This window comes from Delphinus delphis, chromosome 20 (genome assembly GCF_949987515.2).
Source record: "Delphinus delphis chromosome 20, mDelDel1.2, whole genome shotgun sequence".
Taxonomy (NCBI): Eukaryota; Metazoa; Chordata; class Mammalia; order Artiodactyla; family Delphinidae; genus Delphinus; species Delphinus delphis.
Genome location: NC_082702.1, coordinates 18,011,534 through 18,027,921, shown reverse-complemented (window position 1 = coordinate 18,027,921; position 16,388 = coordinate 18,011,534). Strand labels below are relative to the sequence as shown.

The 16,388-nt window shown below is 46.2% G+C and overlaps 1 protein-coding gene and 1 pseudogene across 2 annotated transcripts in view; one reads left to right on the top strand and one right to left on the bottom strand.

The window, feature by feature from the left end:
- The window catches only part of SLC7A9 (solute carrier family 7 member 9), a 33,400-nt gene that overhangs the window by 16,465 nt on the left and 547 nt on the right, over positions 1-16,388 (bottom strand). For both annotated transcript variants that reach the window (XM_060000444.1, XM_060000443.1), the window contains exons 2-9: positions 16,116-16,229; positions 14,482-14,629; positions 13,963-14,205; positions 13,403-13,528; positions 13,071-13,170; positions 12,265-12,309; positions 11,654-11,777; positions 10,691-10,794 (exon numbers count right to left, since the gene is read on the bottom strand). In XM_060000444.1, the coding sequence (XP_059856427.1) occupies positions 10,691-10,794; positions 11,654-11,777; positions 12,265-12,309; positions 13,071-13,170; positions 13,403-13,528; positions 13,963-14,205; positions 14,482-14,629; positions 16,116-16,202 (977 nt within the window). In that variant the 5' untranslated portion in view covers positions 16,203-16,229. The remainder of the gene's footprint in view (positions 1-10,690; positions 10,795-11,653; positions 11,778-12,264; positions 12,310-13,070; positions 13,171-13,402; positions 13,529-13,962; positions 14,206-14,481; positions 14,630-16,115; positions 16,230-16,388) is intronic.
- On the top strand, positions 4,179-6,506 carry LOC132415915 (NF-kappa-B-repressing factor pseudogene; annotated as a pseudogene).

The window sequence follows — 16,388 nt, the reverse complement described above, 5'->3', positions numbered from 1 at the left end:
CACAGCTAACATCATACTCAACAGTGAAAAGCTGAAAACATTTCCTCTAAGATCAGGAACAAGACAAGGATGCCCACTCTTGCCACTTTTATTCAACATGTTATTGGAAGTCTGAGCGACAGCAGTCAGACAGAAAGAAAGAAAGAGAATGAAAGAAACGGTAGCCAAATTGGAAAGGAAGAAGTAAAACAGTGACTGTCTGCAGACAACATGATACTATACATAGAAAATCCTAAATACACTACAAAATAAAAATAAAAATAAATACTACTAGAGTTCATCAGTGAATTTGGTAAAGTTACAAGATACAAAGTCAATATACAGAAATCTGTTGCATTTCTATACACTAACAACAAACTATCGGAAAGAGAAATTAAGGAAACAACAGCATTTACAATTGCATTTTAAAAAAAGAATAACATACCTAGAAATAAACTTACCTAAGGAGGTAAAAGACCCATACTCAGAAAACTGTAAGACATAGATGAAAGAAATTGAATACAACACTAACAGATGGAAAGATACACCATGTTCATGGATTGGAATAATTAATATTGTTAAAATGACCATACTACCCAAGGCAATCTACAGATTCAATGCAATCCCTATCAAAATACCAATGGCATTTTTCACAGAACTAGAACAAATAATTTTAAAATTTGTATGGAAACACAAAAGAGCCCAAATAGCCAAAACGATCTTGAGAAAGAAGAACAGAGCTGGAGACACCACACTCCCTGACTTTAGACTATACTACAAAGCTACAGTTATTAAAACAGTATGGTTCTGGCACAAAAACAGACACACAGATCAATGGAACAGAATAGAGAGCCAAGAAATAAATCCACATGCTTATGGTTAATTAATCTACAACATAGGAGGCAAGAATATGCAATGGAGAAAAGATAGTCTCCTCAATAAGTGGTGCTGGGAAACTGGACAGCTACATGTAAAAGAATGAAATTAGAACATTTTCTCATACCATATACAAAAACAGACTCAAAATGGATTAAATACCTAAATGTAAGACCAGAAACCACAAAACTCCTAGAAGAAAACATAGGCAGAACACTCTTTGACATAAATTGTAGCAATATCTTTTTGGATCTGTCCCCTAAGGAAAAGGAAACAAAAGCAAAAATAAACAAATGGGAACTAAATTTAAAAGCTTTTGCACAGCAATGAAACCACTGACAAAACAAAAAGACAACCCACTGAATGGGAGAATATATTTGCAAATGATATGATCAATAAGGGGTTAATATCCAAAATATATAAATAGCTCATACAACTCAACATCATAAAAACAAACAATCTGATTAAAAAATGGGCAGAATAACTGAATAGATATTTTTATAAAGAAGACATACAGATGGCCAACAGACATGAAAAGATGTTCAACATCACTAATCATCAGAGAAATGCAAATCAAAACCACAATGAGATATCTATCACCTCAAACCTGTCAGAATGGCTATCATCAAAAAGACCACAGCAAATGTTGGCAAGGATGTGGAGAAAAGGGAGCCCTTGTACATTGTTGATGGGAATGAAAACTGGTGCAGCCACTGTGGAAAACAGTATGAAGGTTCCTCAAAAAACTAAAAATAGAGGGACTTCCCTGGTGGTGCAGTGGTTAAGACTCTATGCTCCCAGTGCAGGGGGCCTGGGTTTGATCCCTGGTCAGGGAAGTAGATCCCACATGCATGCTGCAACTAAGTGTTCACATGCCACAACTAAGGAGCCAGAAAGTCGCAACTAAGGAGCCCATAAGCCGCAACTAAGGAGCCCGCTGGCCACAACTAAGGAGCCCACATGCTGCAACTAAGACCTGGCGCAACCAAATAAATTAATTAAATATTTTTTAAAAACTAAAAATAGAATTATCATATGACCCAACAATTCCACTCCTGGGTATATATCTGAAGAAAACAAAAACACTTCATTCAAAAAGATACGTGCACTTCAATGTTCATAGCAGCACTATGTACAACAGCCAAGCTATGGAAGCTACCTAAGTGTCCATAAACAGATGAACAGATAAAGAAGGTATGATACACACACACACACACACACACACACACACATACACAATGGAATACTACTCAGCCATAATAAAGAATGAAATTTTTCTATTTGCAACAATGTGGATATAGTTGGAGGGTAGGTATTATGCCTAGTGAAATAAGTCATACAGAGAAAGACAAATACTGTACGTTGTCACTTATATGTGGAATCTAAAAAATAAAACAAACTAGTGAATTTAAAGAAACAGACTCACAAATATAGAGAAACAGACTCACAGATATAGAGAACAAATTAGTGGTTACCAGTGGGGAGAGGAAAGTGGGGAGGGGTTTAAGAGGTACAGACTACAATGTATAAAATAAGCTACAAGGATATACTTACTGTACAGCACAGGGAATATAGCCAATATTTTATAATAACTATAAATGCAGTATAATCTTTAAATATTGTGAATTAATTACTATGTTGTACATCTGGGACTTTTACCCGTGGGACATATAATATTATAAATCAACTATACCTCAATAAATTTTAAAAAAACAGGAGCCCATGAAACACAGGAGGCAAAGCTTGACAAAACCACTGTGAGAGCATAAGATTTGAACAGCCAAGGTACAAACTTAATGATAACATAAAAACCTAGAAGTTAGTAGAATACACATTATTTTCAAGACCATGGGAACACTTATAAAAATGGCAGTAAGCCACAAGGGAAATCTTAAAACTTCTGAAGAAGTAATATTGTAAAGATCACACTCTCTGAGTACAATACAATAACATTAGAAGTCAGGAATACACAGGCCCAAAAGACTCATTTTTAAAAACTACTTTTTGAACTTTGAAAAGATATAAACATAGTATTAATTCCCAGAACAAGTCAGTGAAACTGGGAGGAAAGGGACTGCTAGATGGAGGGGAGACTTAGACTCAAGATGATGCTGTGAATTCACTCTTTAAATTCCATCAGTTCTCCACAAATCAATATATAAATTCCATGCACTGAAGATGCAAGCACGACTTTTCGGAACTGGACAAAATTACTGTAAGTGCATCTGGAATGCTAAACAGGCAAGGAGAAGTCTGATGTGGGAGCACCAGTCCTACCAGATTTTCCATTACTAAAGCTGTGAAACATGTAATAAGTAAGATAATAGCAGGATAATAACAGGAAAATATTTAGCAGTGAAACAAAGTGAATCAAGTACATTGGAATGATAATGCTGGATTTCAAACCAGTCGGAGAAAGGGTGGACAATAGGTAAATGTTTGGGGAAAAAAAGTGAGATTTATGCCTCACGTCAAGAGGCTTTCTAGATTGGTCAAAGAGCTAAAGTAAAATGTTAGAAGAAAACATAGGTGGGCATTCTTGAAAGGAGAGAGGAAGGTCTGTTTATGTGAGATAGAAAACTCAAAAACCAGTAAGCAAAAATCTTAGATTTGACCTCATAAAAATGATATCCAACATAATTCAATATAGCACAAGTCCCTGGCCAACCCCCAAGCTGCACAGGTACATAACTATACAAAACTACTCAAAATGGATCCTATACCTAAATGTAAGAGCTAAACCTGATAAACATTTAAGATAAAACAGAAGAGAAAATCTTTGTGACCTTGCGTTGGGCAAACGTTCTCAGATATGACAACGAAAGCATGACACATGAAAAAAAAAAAACCTGATAAACTGCTCTTTGTCAAAGTTAAAAGCTTTGGTGTTCAAAAATACCACTAAGAAAATGAGAATAGCTCATAACCTCGGGGCTGCACGCGGGTAGGTAGACTAGAGGAAGGAGAGCAAAGCGTGCTGGTGTCTTTTTTTTTTTCCTTCCCAGTGCAGTGCGTGAGTCTGCGGGTAGCCGGAGGTGCGGAGCGTGGGGCCTGGCTCGGCCTCCCGGGCGCGCGTGTGACTGCGGCGGGTGCCCTCCTCCTGCACCTCCACGAGTTGGAGGAATGCAACGGGCGTGCTCCCGGGTTGCCGGGGACGCAAGCTCGTGCTCACCGCTTCAGCGGTCGCTCGTCAAGCAAGCACTCCAGTCCCCTGGGAGTTGGTCTTCGCGCCTCGGTGCGCCCCTCCTCACCCGGCCCCTCCCACCGACCTCCGCTCCCTCTCTCTCCTGGTAGCGAGTCTGCTTCATCCCTGGGGTCCCTGCTTGGGGGCAGAGAAGATGGCTGGCAGACGTCTGCTGTTGGGGGGCGACTTCCTGTCGCCGCCGCCGCCCCCGCCCGAGCCAGTGCTGGAGCAGTGGCGCTATAGCCACGAAAGTGACCGGCAGTGGGCTCTGCGACGCAGCTTTATCTGTCGGCACCTGCACAGCTATCCTGGCGCTGCCCTAGACCAGCTCCTCGCGCTCTCCGCTGCCTGGACCAACCACGTTTTCCTGGGCTGCAGGTACAGCCCACGCTTGATGGAAAAAATTCTCCAAATGGCTGAAGGTATGGATATTGGGGAGATGCCTTCAAATGATCTGATGCTGTCCGAACCTTCCAAAGGTCAAAAACGTCAACTCTCAACATGTGATGGTCAAAATCCTCCTGAAAAGCAAGCCAGTTCCAAATTCCATGTGAGACCTCGTTTTGAGCCTGTACATTTTGTAGCTAGTAGTTCAAAAGAAGACAGACAGGAAGATCCTTATGGCCCTCCAGCAAAAGAGGTAAATGAACAAACACATTTTGCCAGCATGCCAAGAGACATCTACCAAGATTATACTCAAAACTCTTTCAGTATACAAGGTGGAAATTCTCAGTATTGTGATTCATCAGGATTTATTTTCACAAAAGACCAGCCTGTAACAGCCAACATGTATTTTGACAGTGGGAACCCTGCCCCCAGCAGCACATCACAGCAGGCAAACTGCCAGTCAGCTCCTGAGCCTTCACCGTCACAGACATTTCCTGAGTCAGTGGTAGCCGAGAAGCAGTATTTTATTGCAAAATTAACAGCAACTATCTGGAAGAACGTTTCTAGTCCAGAGATGACTTCTGGATCTGATAAAATTAATTACACATATATGTTAACTCGTTGTATTCAGGCATGTAAGACAAATCCTGAATATATATACACTCCTTTAAAAGAAATCCCTCCTGCTGACATCCCCCCAAATAAAAAACTTCTAACAGATGGTTATGCTTGTGAAGTTAGATGCCAAAATATCTACTTAACTACAGGTTATGCTGGCAGCAAGAATGGTTCCAGGGATCGAGCTACTGAGCTAGCTGTAAAACTCTTGCAGAAACGTATTGAAGTTAGGGTTGTCCGACGGAAATTCAAGCACACGATTGGAGAGGACCTTGTGGTGTGTCAGATTGGCATGCCTTCATATGAATTCCCTCCAGCTCTGAAACGACCAGAAGAGCTGGTGGTGCTGGCTAAAGAGGCTTCCAGGCAGCCGATTTTTAATGCTTCTGCCAAACACTGGACCAATTTTATCCTTATAGAAAATGCAAATGATGCGATTGGTATCCTTAACAATTCTGCCTCATACAACAAAATGTCTGTTGAATACAAATATGAGATGATGCCAAATTGTACATGGCATTGTCGAGTGTTTTTGCAAGATCACTGCTTAGCTGAAGGTTATGGAACCAAAAAAACAAGTAAACATGCAGCTGCTGCTGAGGCTTTGAAAATCCTTCAGAAAACACAACCCACTTACCCATCTGTCAAAAGTTCACAATGCCAAACAGGCTCTTCACCCAGGGGATCTGGGAAGAAGAAAGATATAAAGGATCTTGTAGTTTATGAGAATTCTTCAAATCCTGTGTGCACGCTCAACGACACAGCTCAGTTTAATCGAATGACAGTTGAATATGTCTATGAAAGAATGACAGGACTCCGATGGAAATGCAAGGTGATTCTAGAGAGTGAAGTCATTGCAGAAGCAGTTGGAGTGAAGAAAACTGTCAAATATGAAGCTGCTGGGGAAGCTGTGAAAACCCTCAAAAAGACCCAGCCGACTGTCATTAACAACTTGAAGAAAGGAGCTATTGAAGATGTGATTTCAAGAAATGAAATTCAGGGTCGCTCAGCAGAGGAGGCTTACAAACAACAAATCAAAGAAGATAACATTGGAAATCAGCTGCTGAGAAAGATGGGTTGGACGGGTGGTGGCTTAGGTAAATCTGGTGAGGGCATTCGGGAGCCAATCTCTGTCAAAGAGCGTCATAAGCGGGCAGGGCTTGGTCTTGATGTAGGGAGGGTAAATAAAATTGCCAAGGGAGATATTGAACAGATCATCAGAAACTACGCCCTCTCGGAGAGCCACACGGATTTAACCTTCTCTACAGAGCTGACTAATGATGAGCGGAAGCAAATACATCAGATTGCACAGAAGTATGGTCTTAAGAGTAAGTCTCATGCGGTGGCCCATGATAGGTACCTGGTGGTAGGCAGAAAAAGACGGAAGGAGGATTTACTAGACCAGCTCAAACAGGAAGGCCAAGTGGGGCGTTACGAGCTTGTGATGCCTCAAGCGAATTGAGATCTTACTAATTTATTTCGTAAATGCCTAATGAGGCAGATTCGTGGATTAAAGAAATGCTGCATGTTCTGGTTGCAGAGTATATTCATTAAGATGTTTCACCTTGTTCATTTCATAGAGTGCTTTATTAGATATTGGAACTTGAAGAATTCTGTCCACTTGTATTAGCTTAATCCAGCAGATAATATCGTGCGGTTACTGTTTGTGTCTTTGATATTGCTGTGTCCCTCAGATTTTCGTAGTTTGTACAAAGTAAGAACACATATCCAAATGGAATTTCACCCCAAGAAAGAAATTCCCATTTTAAAGGGCATAGCACAGCAATTTGCAACAATATGTAAAGTTGATATTGACTACAATAAAACTACAGTCTTAATTCCAGACTTAACTGAAGATGTCAGGTCATTTTGTATTATCTATTTTCATCTTTATGTGAAGCCAGTTATAGAAGGTTTAATAGTAAATTGTGCTGTATGTGTAAATGTCCTTACCAACTAAATGATGTAAAACTTTGTTAAAGTAATTTTAGTGTTCATTTATTTATAACTTCTACCATGTGGTTTCCAGAATATTGGAAGTGATATACTGTATCTTGTGATATATGAGTGTTAACAAATTCTAGTCTTCATGCTGAGAGAGCACTACTTGAGAGAGCAATTGAAAAGTTCCCAAAACTTTGATTCAGTCTGAAGAAAGGAAGCTGGAACTGTCTGTTCTTGGTGCCTTGCAGAGAGACTCGCAGCAACTCTCCGCCATAGCTTTCACATGATTTGGGTGTATAGCACATCCAAGGTGGCCACAGCTGTGGTGGAGCTTGGTAAAAGACTGAAGATACATTGGTGCTTTGATGAAAAGGTTAGCGGGCTGGTCCCTCTCTCAAAAAGCTTATTTAACCCCCAAAGCCAACTTTGTAACCTATTTAAAACTGCTATTTTCGCTTATTTCTGGAATGTAAAAAAAACTGTATAAAAAGGATTAGTGTATGCTTCCTGAATAAAAAGGAGCCAAAGTTGATCAAAAAAAAAAAAAAAAAAAAAAAGAGAATACAAGGCACAGACTGGGAGAAAACACGTGCAAATCAGATACCTGATAAAGGATGTATCTAGAATATATGATGAACATGTACAACTCAATAAGAAGATAAAAGGAAGCCCAATATTTTAAATGGACAAAAGATTTGAATAGATATTTCACCAGAAGATATACGAATAGCTAATAAGCACACAAAAAGATGCTCAGTATCATTAGTCATTAGGGAAATGCAAATTAAAACCACAATGACAGGGGTTCCCTGGTGGCGCAGTGGTTAAGAATCTGCCTGCCAATGCAGGGGACATGGGTTTGAGCCGTGGTCCAGGAAGATCCCACATGCCACGGAGCAACTAAGCCCATGAGCCACAACTACTGAGCCTGCGCTCTAGAGCCCATGCTCCGCAACAAGAGAAGCCACCGCAATGAGAAGCCCGCGCACTGCAACGATGAGTAGCCCCCACTCACCGCGACTACAGAAAAGCCCGCATGCAGCAACAAAGACCCAACGCAGCCAAAAATAATTAATTAAAACAAAAAAACACAGTGTCATACTAATACCCAGTGGAATAACTTTAAGCAAAAGACAAATACAAGTGTTGGTGAGAATGTAGAGAAACTGGAACTCTCATGCACTGTTTACAGAAATTAAAATGGAGCAACCACTTAGAAAAGAGTTAAGCAGTTTCTTTAAAAGTTAATCACAAAGTTACTACATGACCCAGCAATTCTATCCCTAGGAATCTACCCCAGAGAAATGAAAGCATTTATGTCCACACAAAGACATACATGGACAGGCTCTTTGGTGGGGCTAATGGCAGACTCCGGGAGGGCTCACGCCAAGGAGCACTTCCCAGAACTTCTGCTGCCAGTGCCCTTGTCCCTGCGGTGAGCCACAGCCACTCCCCACCTCTGCAGGAGACCCTCCATCACTAGCAGCAGAACCAAATGAGATACGAGTAGGAATGCCATCCCTCAGAGTTCCCAGAGACACCCTGGAGCTTCATCCGGACTAATTTCCTTCCGCGGACAGGCCATAGAACTCGCAAAGAAAGAGCGTCCTCCAGGCCTGCACTCAGGGCAACTCTGTTTCTGTAGCATTAAAAGTGTTCTGTTACTGAGAAAATACCCCCAAGCAGAAGATACTTACACGTCGCCACGCACGGCACTTGGGGTAGGTCCACTGTGAAGGTACCCGGGTTTCCGGGCATGGATTTGTGCTAGAAAAGCCTTTTCAGAGATCTCTAACATACGTTACGGGTCCTTCTGCAATGAGCAGACAAATGAGAGGGAACCAGGGACTCACCGGAATTCAACTCTTTCACGAGAGAGGACATGGTGTTAGTGACAGAATCCGCTGCTACTAGAGAAAATGCCCTGTAATGGACCTTCCTTTTTCCCTCAGAACAGAGAGTACATCATTCTCTTCCTTCAAAATGTAAGCTTTTATCCCCTATAAACAGTGGATGAGAGCATCTTTTTCCTCAGTCTCCCTGGATATTACTGATGTTAGACAACTTTTTTTTGAATCTGCTAGGCAGAAGATCTACATGTGAGGACCTGGAAGGATGTTCATGATATATCGCTAATTCAAGGAAGACGCAAATCGCAGACCAAAATGCAATGCACGATCGAATTTGTGTGAAAAGAGTATATGTCCATAAAAGCACCCTTAAACATTAAAAAAAAAGAGAGAGACATATATGTACATGAATGCTCACAGCAGCGTTACTCACAATAGCCCAAACTGGAAACAATCCAAACGTCCATCAGCTGGTGAATGGGTAAATGAAATATACATCTATAAAATGGAGTACTATTCAGCAATTAAAATGAATGAACTGATACCTGCTAGGACACAGAGGAACCTCAAAAAGAATATGCTAAGTGAAAGAAGCCAGATGCAAGTGTCATACTGTATCATTCCATTTACATGAAATGTCTAGAAAAAGCAAAGTCATAGAAAGAGAAGCAGATCAGTAGTTGCCTAGACCTGGAGGTGGGAAGGGGATTAACTATACTAGGCATGAGGGAACTTTTCGGAATGATGAAAATGTTCTAGAATTGGATTGTGATGATGTTTGCACAGCTTGTAAATTTACTAAAATCACTGAATTGTCGAATTACAAAGTGAGCTTTATGGCATTTATTCCTCAGTAGAGCTGTTTAAAATGTGTTTCTATATACCTGCAACAAACCATCAGAAACTGAAAATGTTTACATTTTTGAAAATACCATTTACAATAGCATGAAGAAATATTTCAGAGTAAATCTGACAAAATATGTGCAAGAATTTGTATACTGTATACTGAAAGCTGTTACTCAAAACAATATTTTTTTGAAAAAAATTAAAGAAGACCTAAATAAATGGGGAGCTAGTCCATGCCCGTAGATTGGAAGAATCAATACTTCAAAATGGCGGTCCTCTCCGAATTGAGCTATGCATTAGGTGAAGCTCTAAGGAATGATTTTGTGGCATGTATTTCTCTCTTTTTTTAAAGCGTCTACGTGCTTAACGTTTGGCAATTTCACTCTCAGAACTCTATCCACTCAGAACGCTGGACAGCCGGGCAAAGACGTGTTCACGAATGTCCCCTGTCGCAGTGTTTATAAAAACCACCCCCAACTAGCCCGTGAGTGGAGGTGATGTGAAACTATGCTCCATCGTAAAGGGGATTCCAAAGCAACCGTCTCTACACCGGATAGGGTCCAGAGGCTCGGCAGGGGCTGGAAAACTGCCTGTTTATGTAAATAAAGTTTTAGCGGACCGTAATCACAGCTGTTGGCCTTTCTACCGCAAAGACAGAACATGACAGGTTTACACGGGCTGCAAGCCTAAACCCTTCACTATCTGCCCTTTAAGTTTACCAATCCCTGATCTAGACTCTGTGTATCTATTAACCTGAGAAGATGTTCAAGAAAGCTCATTCGGTAAAAAGTCCCACGGGTCAACCTCGCTCACCCGGGTCGCGAAGCCCCGCCTTGCGCTGGGGCGGGCGGCACTGTCCCCGCTCCCTCGCTCCCTCGCCCCCTCGCTCGGGGCCCGCGGGCCCGCGCCACGCGCCGGTCCGCGCACGCTTTCGGCTCCATCACCCCAACTCAGGCCTGGCGCCGCCCTATGCGCGCTCCGCCCCGGGGTGGGGGCCCGGCCCTACCTGCCCGCCGTAAAGCACGTCCCGTTAGCGGCGCCGAGGGTTGAAAACGCCACGAAGAGTGGAACGACCCACGAGGCGGGGTAGAGGACGCGGTCGCCAAACGTCTGCGAGAGAAGTGGGTGCGTCCTGAGACCGTGCGCGCCCCCAGGAGCCACCGGCCCCGCAAGCTGCTGTGCCCTCCCAGCGGCCCCGCTGAGCTGGGCTCCCGGACACCTCCGGGAGGCACAGTGGAGCGCCCGTCGGGAGGAAACGACCTCCTCTGCGGATGGTGATGGACATCGCTTCTCCACCTCTTCCTGGCATAATTCGCGGTGTTTCAGCAACCTCTGCCCCCCCTGCCTCTCCCTCCCTCGGAATGACCTGGTCTCCCTCCCCTCTGAGCCGCCTATTCTCCGGTCAGTGGCCCGTCAACAAGCTGCGTCTCTCCACGCTCCCCATCCTTGTCACATCATTGCCTGTTTTTAGCTTCATTTCCTGTCCCGCTCCAGCTCCGAAGGCCTCCTCCAGCACGTGGACCCCACCCACCTTTCCACCTGTCCCTCACACCCATCCCTCTGTCCTCTTCCCTCCTCCCCCAGCTTGAATTCCACAATCCATTATTATAACTCCCTCTTTTAATGACTCCTTTGCTCTTTCTCTCCCCTACACTTGTCTGTCAAAGCCCCAACCCTGGTGAAGTCCAACCCTGCTGCAGCTACACTCTGTGCCTTCCCCGGTGCGGGGGAGGTGGGGGGGCGCGGGGGGGGGGGTGTGCTGGGAAAGCAGGACCTGCCACCTGCTGGCAGCCTGGAACCTCAGCTGGGTGGCTGGGACTGCCCTAACCTGCTCACCCTCTCCGCGTCTGGTCTTCTAGACAATTATTTCCCTCCCCCGCGGTGAGGGCCTTTCAACTTGAGCACTTATCCCTTGCCTGTCCCCTTCCCACACACCAGGCACCCTCCCGCAGAGACCCTGGGCACTCACCACGGCCACAGCCTGGGACTGCAGGAGCTCGGTGGCTGTCATCACAGTGAAGTAGGACACGTTCATGAGGATGTAGCACCCTGTCACCAGCGGGATCCCGATGATGATGGCCAGGGGCAGGTTTCTGGGAGGGGCAGGGACCCAGGGACCCAGTCAGACCAGAGCATCCTGTTAGAGACTCACAAGGTGGTTGTCCTCGTCTACTCCTTTCTTCCACCCGCCCCGGCCAGCCCTCCACCTGCTCCTGGGGTGGGCTGGGGTCACAGCTGCCCTTCCTGAGGCCCACCCAGAAGCAGGGGGCTTGTGGGACAGCAGAGCCCCAGTGGGGACATGTGACATTTTCAAATGAGAAAGAACTCCTCCTCTCTCAGACTCCAGGGCAGTAAAATTGAATTGGTTATAAAGCAAAATAAGCTAGAGCTCTTCCTTCCCCTTAGCAACCATTCTACTGCCCCAAACAAAACCAAGCTCTAACGAGTGTAAATGAGGAAACCATCCTCTGCGTGGAAGGGGGTGGTGGGTGATGACGGGGGAGCAGCTCCACTTTATGGTTGGGGGAGAGAAATACCCTCACCTGTCCACTGTCTCCTGCCCTGACTCAGCTTTCTTACCTGAAAGGGTTTCTGAGTTCTTCTGTAATATAGTTGAGTTGATTCCTAGAGGGAAAAAAAAAGTAACGTGAGTAACATAACTTTGACTTTCTTTGCTAAGATTATGAAACACAAAATAATAAATGTAGGTCTCATTTAAGCTACTCCATCACAGAGAAAATTCACCTTGTAGGAATTTCGGGGCAGTTTCTTTCGGAGAGAGCCCTGGTGGTGGTGGGACTACTGAGATCTGCACATCTTTCAGTTGGTAGGTCTTTGCCCTCCATGGGAATCGTGTGAATTTTCAACAATGATTGGGAGCAATGAGTCCCCAGTGTGCTTTGAAAACAAATGGAAGATTCTTTTTCTGAAAAGGGAATGGAGCCTGCAGATGCTTTGCATGAGGGAAAGACCAGTGTCCCGGATGGCCACTGGACACAAACAGAATCTCATCGACTAAACCTAGTGTTTGCAAGTGCTACTGAATATCTGCCTTGTCCAGTGCCTAGCAGCCCTCGCTGCCTCCAATCCGGCTGAGCCTGTGTGTGTCTGGTGAAGCTTCTGGCACAGGGTCCCACCACTGCGGGCTCACGGGACACTGTGTCAAGGGCTGCTGGCATGTGAGCGAATGGGAAAGGGGCAGGTGCCTCAATGTCTCTGGGGTCCGAGGAGAACAGAAGCGTGAAGGGTGGGGTGCTTCACGAAAGGGAGATGCAAAGGTAAATGTCAGGCTCCCACCAAACCCCCAAAAGGAGAAGTCGTTGCTTTCCACAGGGTTTCAGTAAAATAGCCTAAAGAAACCCACAGCCAGACGTGTACCATCTTACCATCCATCATACGCCCAGAGTCCATTATAAAACGCCAGACCGATGGCTCCCAGAGACAGCTTTGTGCCCTCAAATGAATTTTCAAAATTCCTCGTATTTCCTGTAATTAAGCCAGACGGTGAAAAGCGGGTGTCAGCTGACCAGCCTGGGACTTTGCATCACCTGGGAAGGCAGGGGATGGCTAATGACCTCAGGTGATTAAACACACGCTGAAAAACCGGGAAACGAAAGATTGTTTCTGTTGAATTCCTGCCTTAAGGGTACGCTTAGGAGCAAGACTTCCAAATGGTCTGTGCTGTGTGGCATCACGCTCCCCTCCAGCCACAGGTCACCTTGGGCCAGGAGGACAATTCCGCTGATGATGATGACGACCACGATCACCATCTTGGTCGCTGTGAACACGTTCTGGACGTAGCTCCCCAGCCGCACGCTCAGCGCGTTCACCGTGGTGATGAGCACTGGGGAAGTCAGAGGTGGGCAACATTCTGTGTCTGTGGGCTCAACATCTCCCTCCTTTCTTAAGGCCCTGGAAAGAGTCTCCTTTCCACTCCCAGGCCCACCCCTCCAGCCTCCCCTCTCCACCACCACATCCCTCAAATGCACCTTTGAAATCCAGCCGGGCTGCCTCCCCACAAGAGCAATGGAGAAGCAGCCGGGCCCCTGTGGGACAGCCTGCTGCCAGCCGTCCCTGACAGCTCCGATGGCCCCGCAGAGCAGGGACTGGATGGCCAAGGGCATCAGGCTTGGGCCCAAGACTAGACCTGGCCCTGCTCCTCACCAGCGCCTCCAGGCCCACTCGGCCTCTTTCTGGCTGTGCAGGAGCCGAGTCTCCCCACACCATCCGTGCCGGGTCTCTTCTGACCCCTGCCCAGTGTTTCACACACGTACTCACAGATGGCAGCGGCAGCCAGGAGTTTAATGACAACTTGAGGAGGGTTGCAGCCTGAGTAGAAGGGCGCAGAAACGTACTCAGAGAAGCTGAGACAGATGATGGCAAAGGACGAGGGCTTTATGACGAACAGGCTGGTCCAGGAAAAGAGATAGGCAGGAATGGGGCCAAAGGCTTCCATCAGGTAAGGGTACTCGCCCCCCGACTTGGTGATCATCGTGCCAAGCTCCGCAAAGCACAGAGCGCCTGGAATACAGAGAGGAAGGGGGCCCCGGGCCCCTCGTGAGGCATTGCCCTGGTCGAGGGAACCCCTCTCCCCCGTGGGGGACATGCTCCCGGAGCCCATCACGGTGCCTCTCCTCCTGAACTCTGGCCATTGGACATTCTGTGAAGCCCGATTTACACCTATCTGTGCACAAGCATTGAAGGGGATCCAGGCAGCAGCAAGACCAGGCACAGACAGAGCTCCAATAGCAGCCCCACACTCAACAGAAGGTGTTCAGGGCGGGGCATCTTTGTTACCCAGCGTCGCAAGAATCCCACAAGCCGCCCAGACGATGAGACAGGGTCCCACGGCTTCCATGTTGCTGAGCACAGACTTGGGGGAAATGAAGATCCCGGAGCCGATGATGGTGCCCACGATGATGCAGATGCCGCTGAACAGGCCCAGCTCGGGTGTGGAGAAGGGGAGAGGAGAGTTAGTGCTGCCACCCAGTGGGGCTCAAGAGGCCCAGACGCAGCCCTCTTCCTCCCTCCCTCCCTCCCACTCTGGGTGTGGCCAGGGCAGCCCCCAGTGTCCCAGGCACCTTCACCCTGTGCTGTTGCAGGGGGAGCACCAGGGAGCTGCTCCTGGGGCTTCGCTTGTAAGTCAATTAATCCTCACAACAGCCTCATGAGTCGGGTATGCCATTATCGTACCCATTTTACAGAGGAAAAAATAGAGGAACAGAAAGATTCCGTTACTGCCCAGGGTTCACATCCAGTACGGTTCATAGGCCCGGCCGAGGTTCCATGCGCCAACCCTTACCACCCTTGACAAAGGTGCCCGGATGGTAAATAAAGGCTGATTTGACAATCAATCACCAATAGGAAAGGCCCTTGGGACCCACCTCTTAGGTGGGCATAGCAGAACGGAGCTTCTCCCCCCAGACAAAGAGTGAAGTCAGGGTTTGGGGCTCCTGGCCAGGGGAGTGGGGGTGAGGGGGTGAGCAGCAAGGTCTCCAGGGGGCTGTGAGCTTCCTCTCATGCCATTCTGTAGAATATGAGCTTCCTACCAACGAGACCCTGCTCAGACACACCCTGTATGATTCCGTCCTATGAAGTTCCACAACAGGGAAAATTACTCTGCAGAGACAGAACTCGGGGGGTGGGGCCCTCCTGGAAAGGGGCAAGAGGGAACTTTCTGGGGCGACCAGTTTGTCAAACACTTCAAACTGAACACTGAAGAGATGTGCATTTCACTCTATGTAAATCATACGTGAATCAAGAAAAAAAATTTAAAGGAATAAAATAGTCTGATTCAGTATATATAAGTCCATGCCGCTCTCTCACTTTGTCCCAACTTCCCCTTCCCCCTCCCCATGTCCTTATATAAAGGACCAAATGTAAAATGGATAGCTAGTGGGAAGCAGCCGCATAGCACAGGGAGATCAGCTCCGTGCTTTGTGACCACCTAGAGGGGTGGGATAGGGAGGGCGGGAGGGAGACGCAAGAGGGAGGAGATATGGGGATATGTGTATATGTATAGCCGATTCACTTTGTTATAAAGCAGAAACTAACACGCCATTGTAAAGCAATTATACTCCAATAAAGATGTTAAACAAAAAGAAGGAATAGGATTTCCCTATCACTGGAGGTATTCAAACATAAGAGGGACCAACATTTGGTGAAGGTGCTGTAGAGGGGACTCCACATCAGAAGTCCTCTCTGACCATCCCGGAAAAGGCCACTGGTCTGAGCAAACAGCCACCCCTCCGGGTGCTTACCCAGCACGCAGAAGCACACATGTATTAACCTCACAAGAATATGCTGAGTTCACTGGCGAGAGAGAAAGAGGTGAGTACAAGGAACTGTTCGATCAGAGATGGGGTGGGGGGACTTGGCCGTGCACCCCGTGGCTGGACCTGGGAAGGGCCTGCCCCTAAGGACGGCCTTACCTCCTTTTGGAGATTTGTGGTCTTGTGTTCGATGCTCTGGATCGACTTCTCATCCTCTCTCCTTTTTCTCAGGCTTGTCTCTTCCATTTTCTACCCGCTGCCAATTCTAGGAGGCTGCAAGGAGGACACGGGTGTTCACTCAGCAAATGCTCTATCGGACAAGATGCAAATGGGGGCTCAGCTGTCGCACCTGGGTTGTGGGAACGGATTCTATGAGCAGATGATTAGCTACAGTTTGGGGGAAATGCAGCTGTCGACTCCTTAGGGATAATT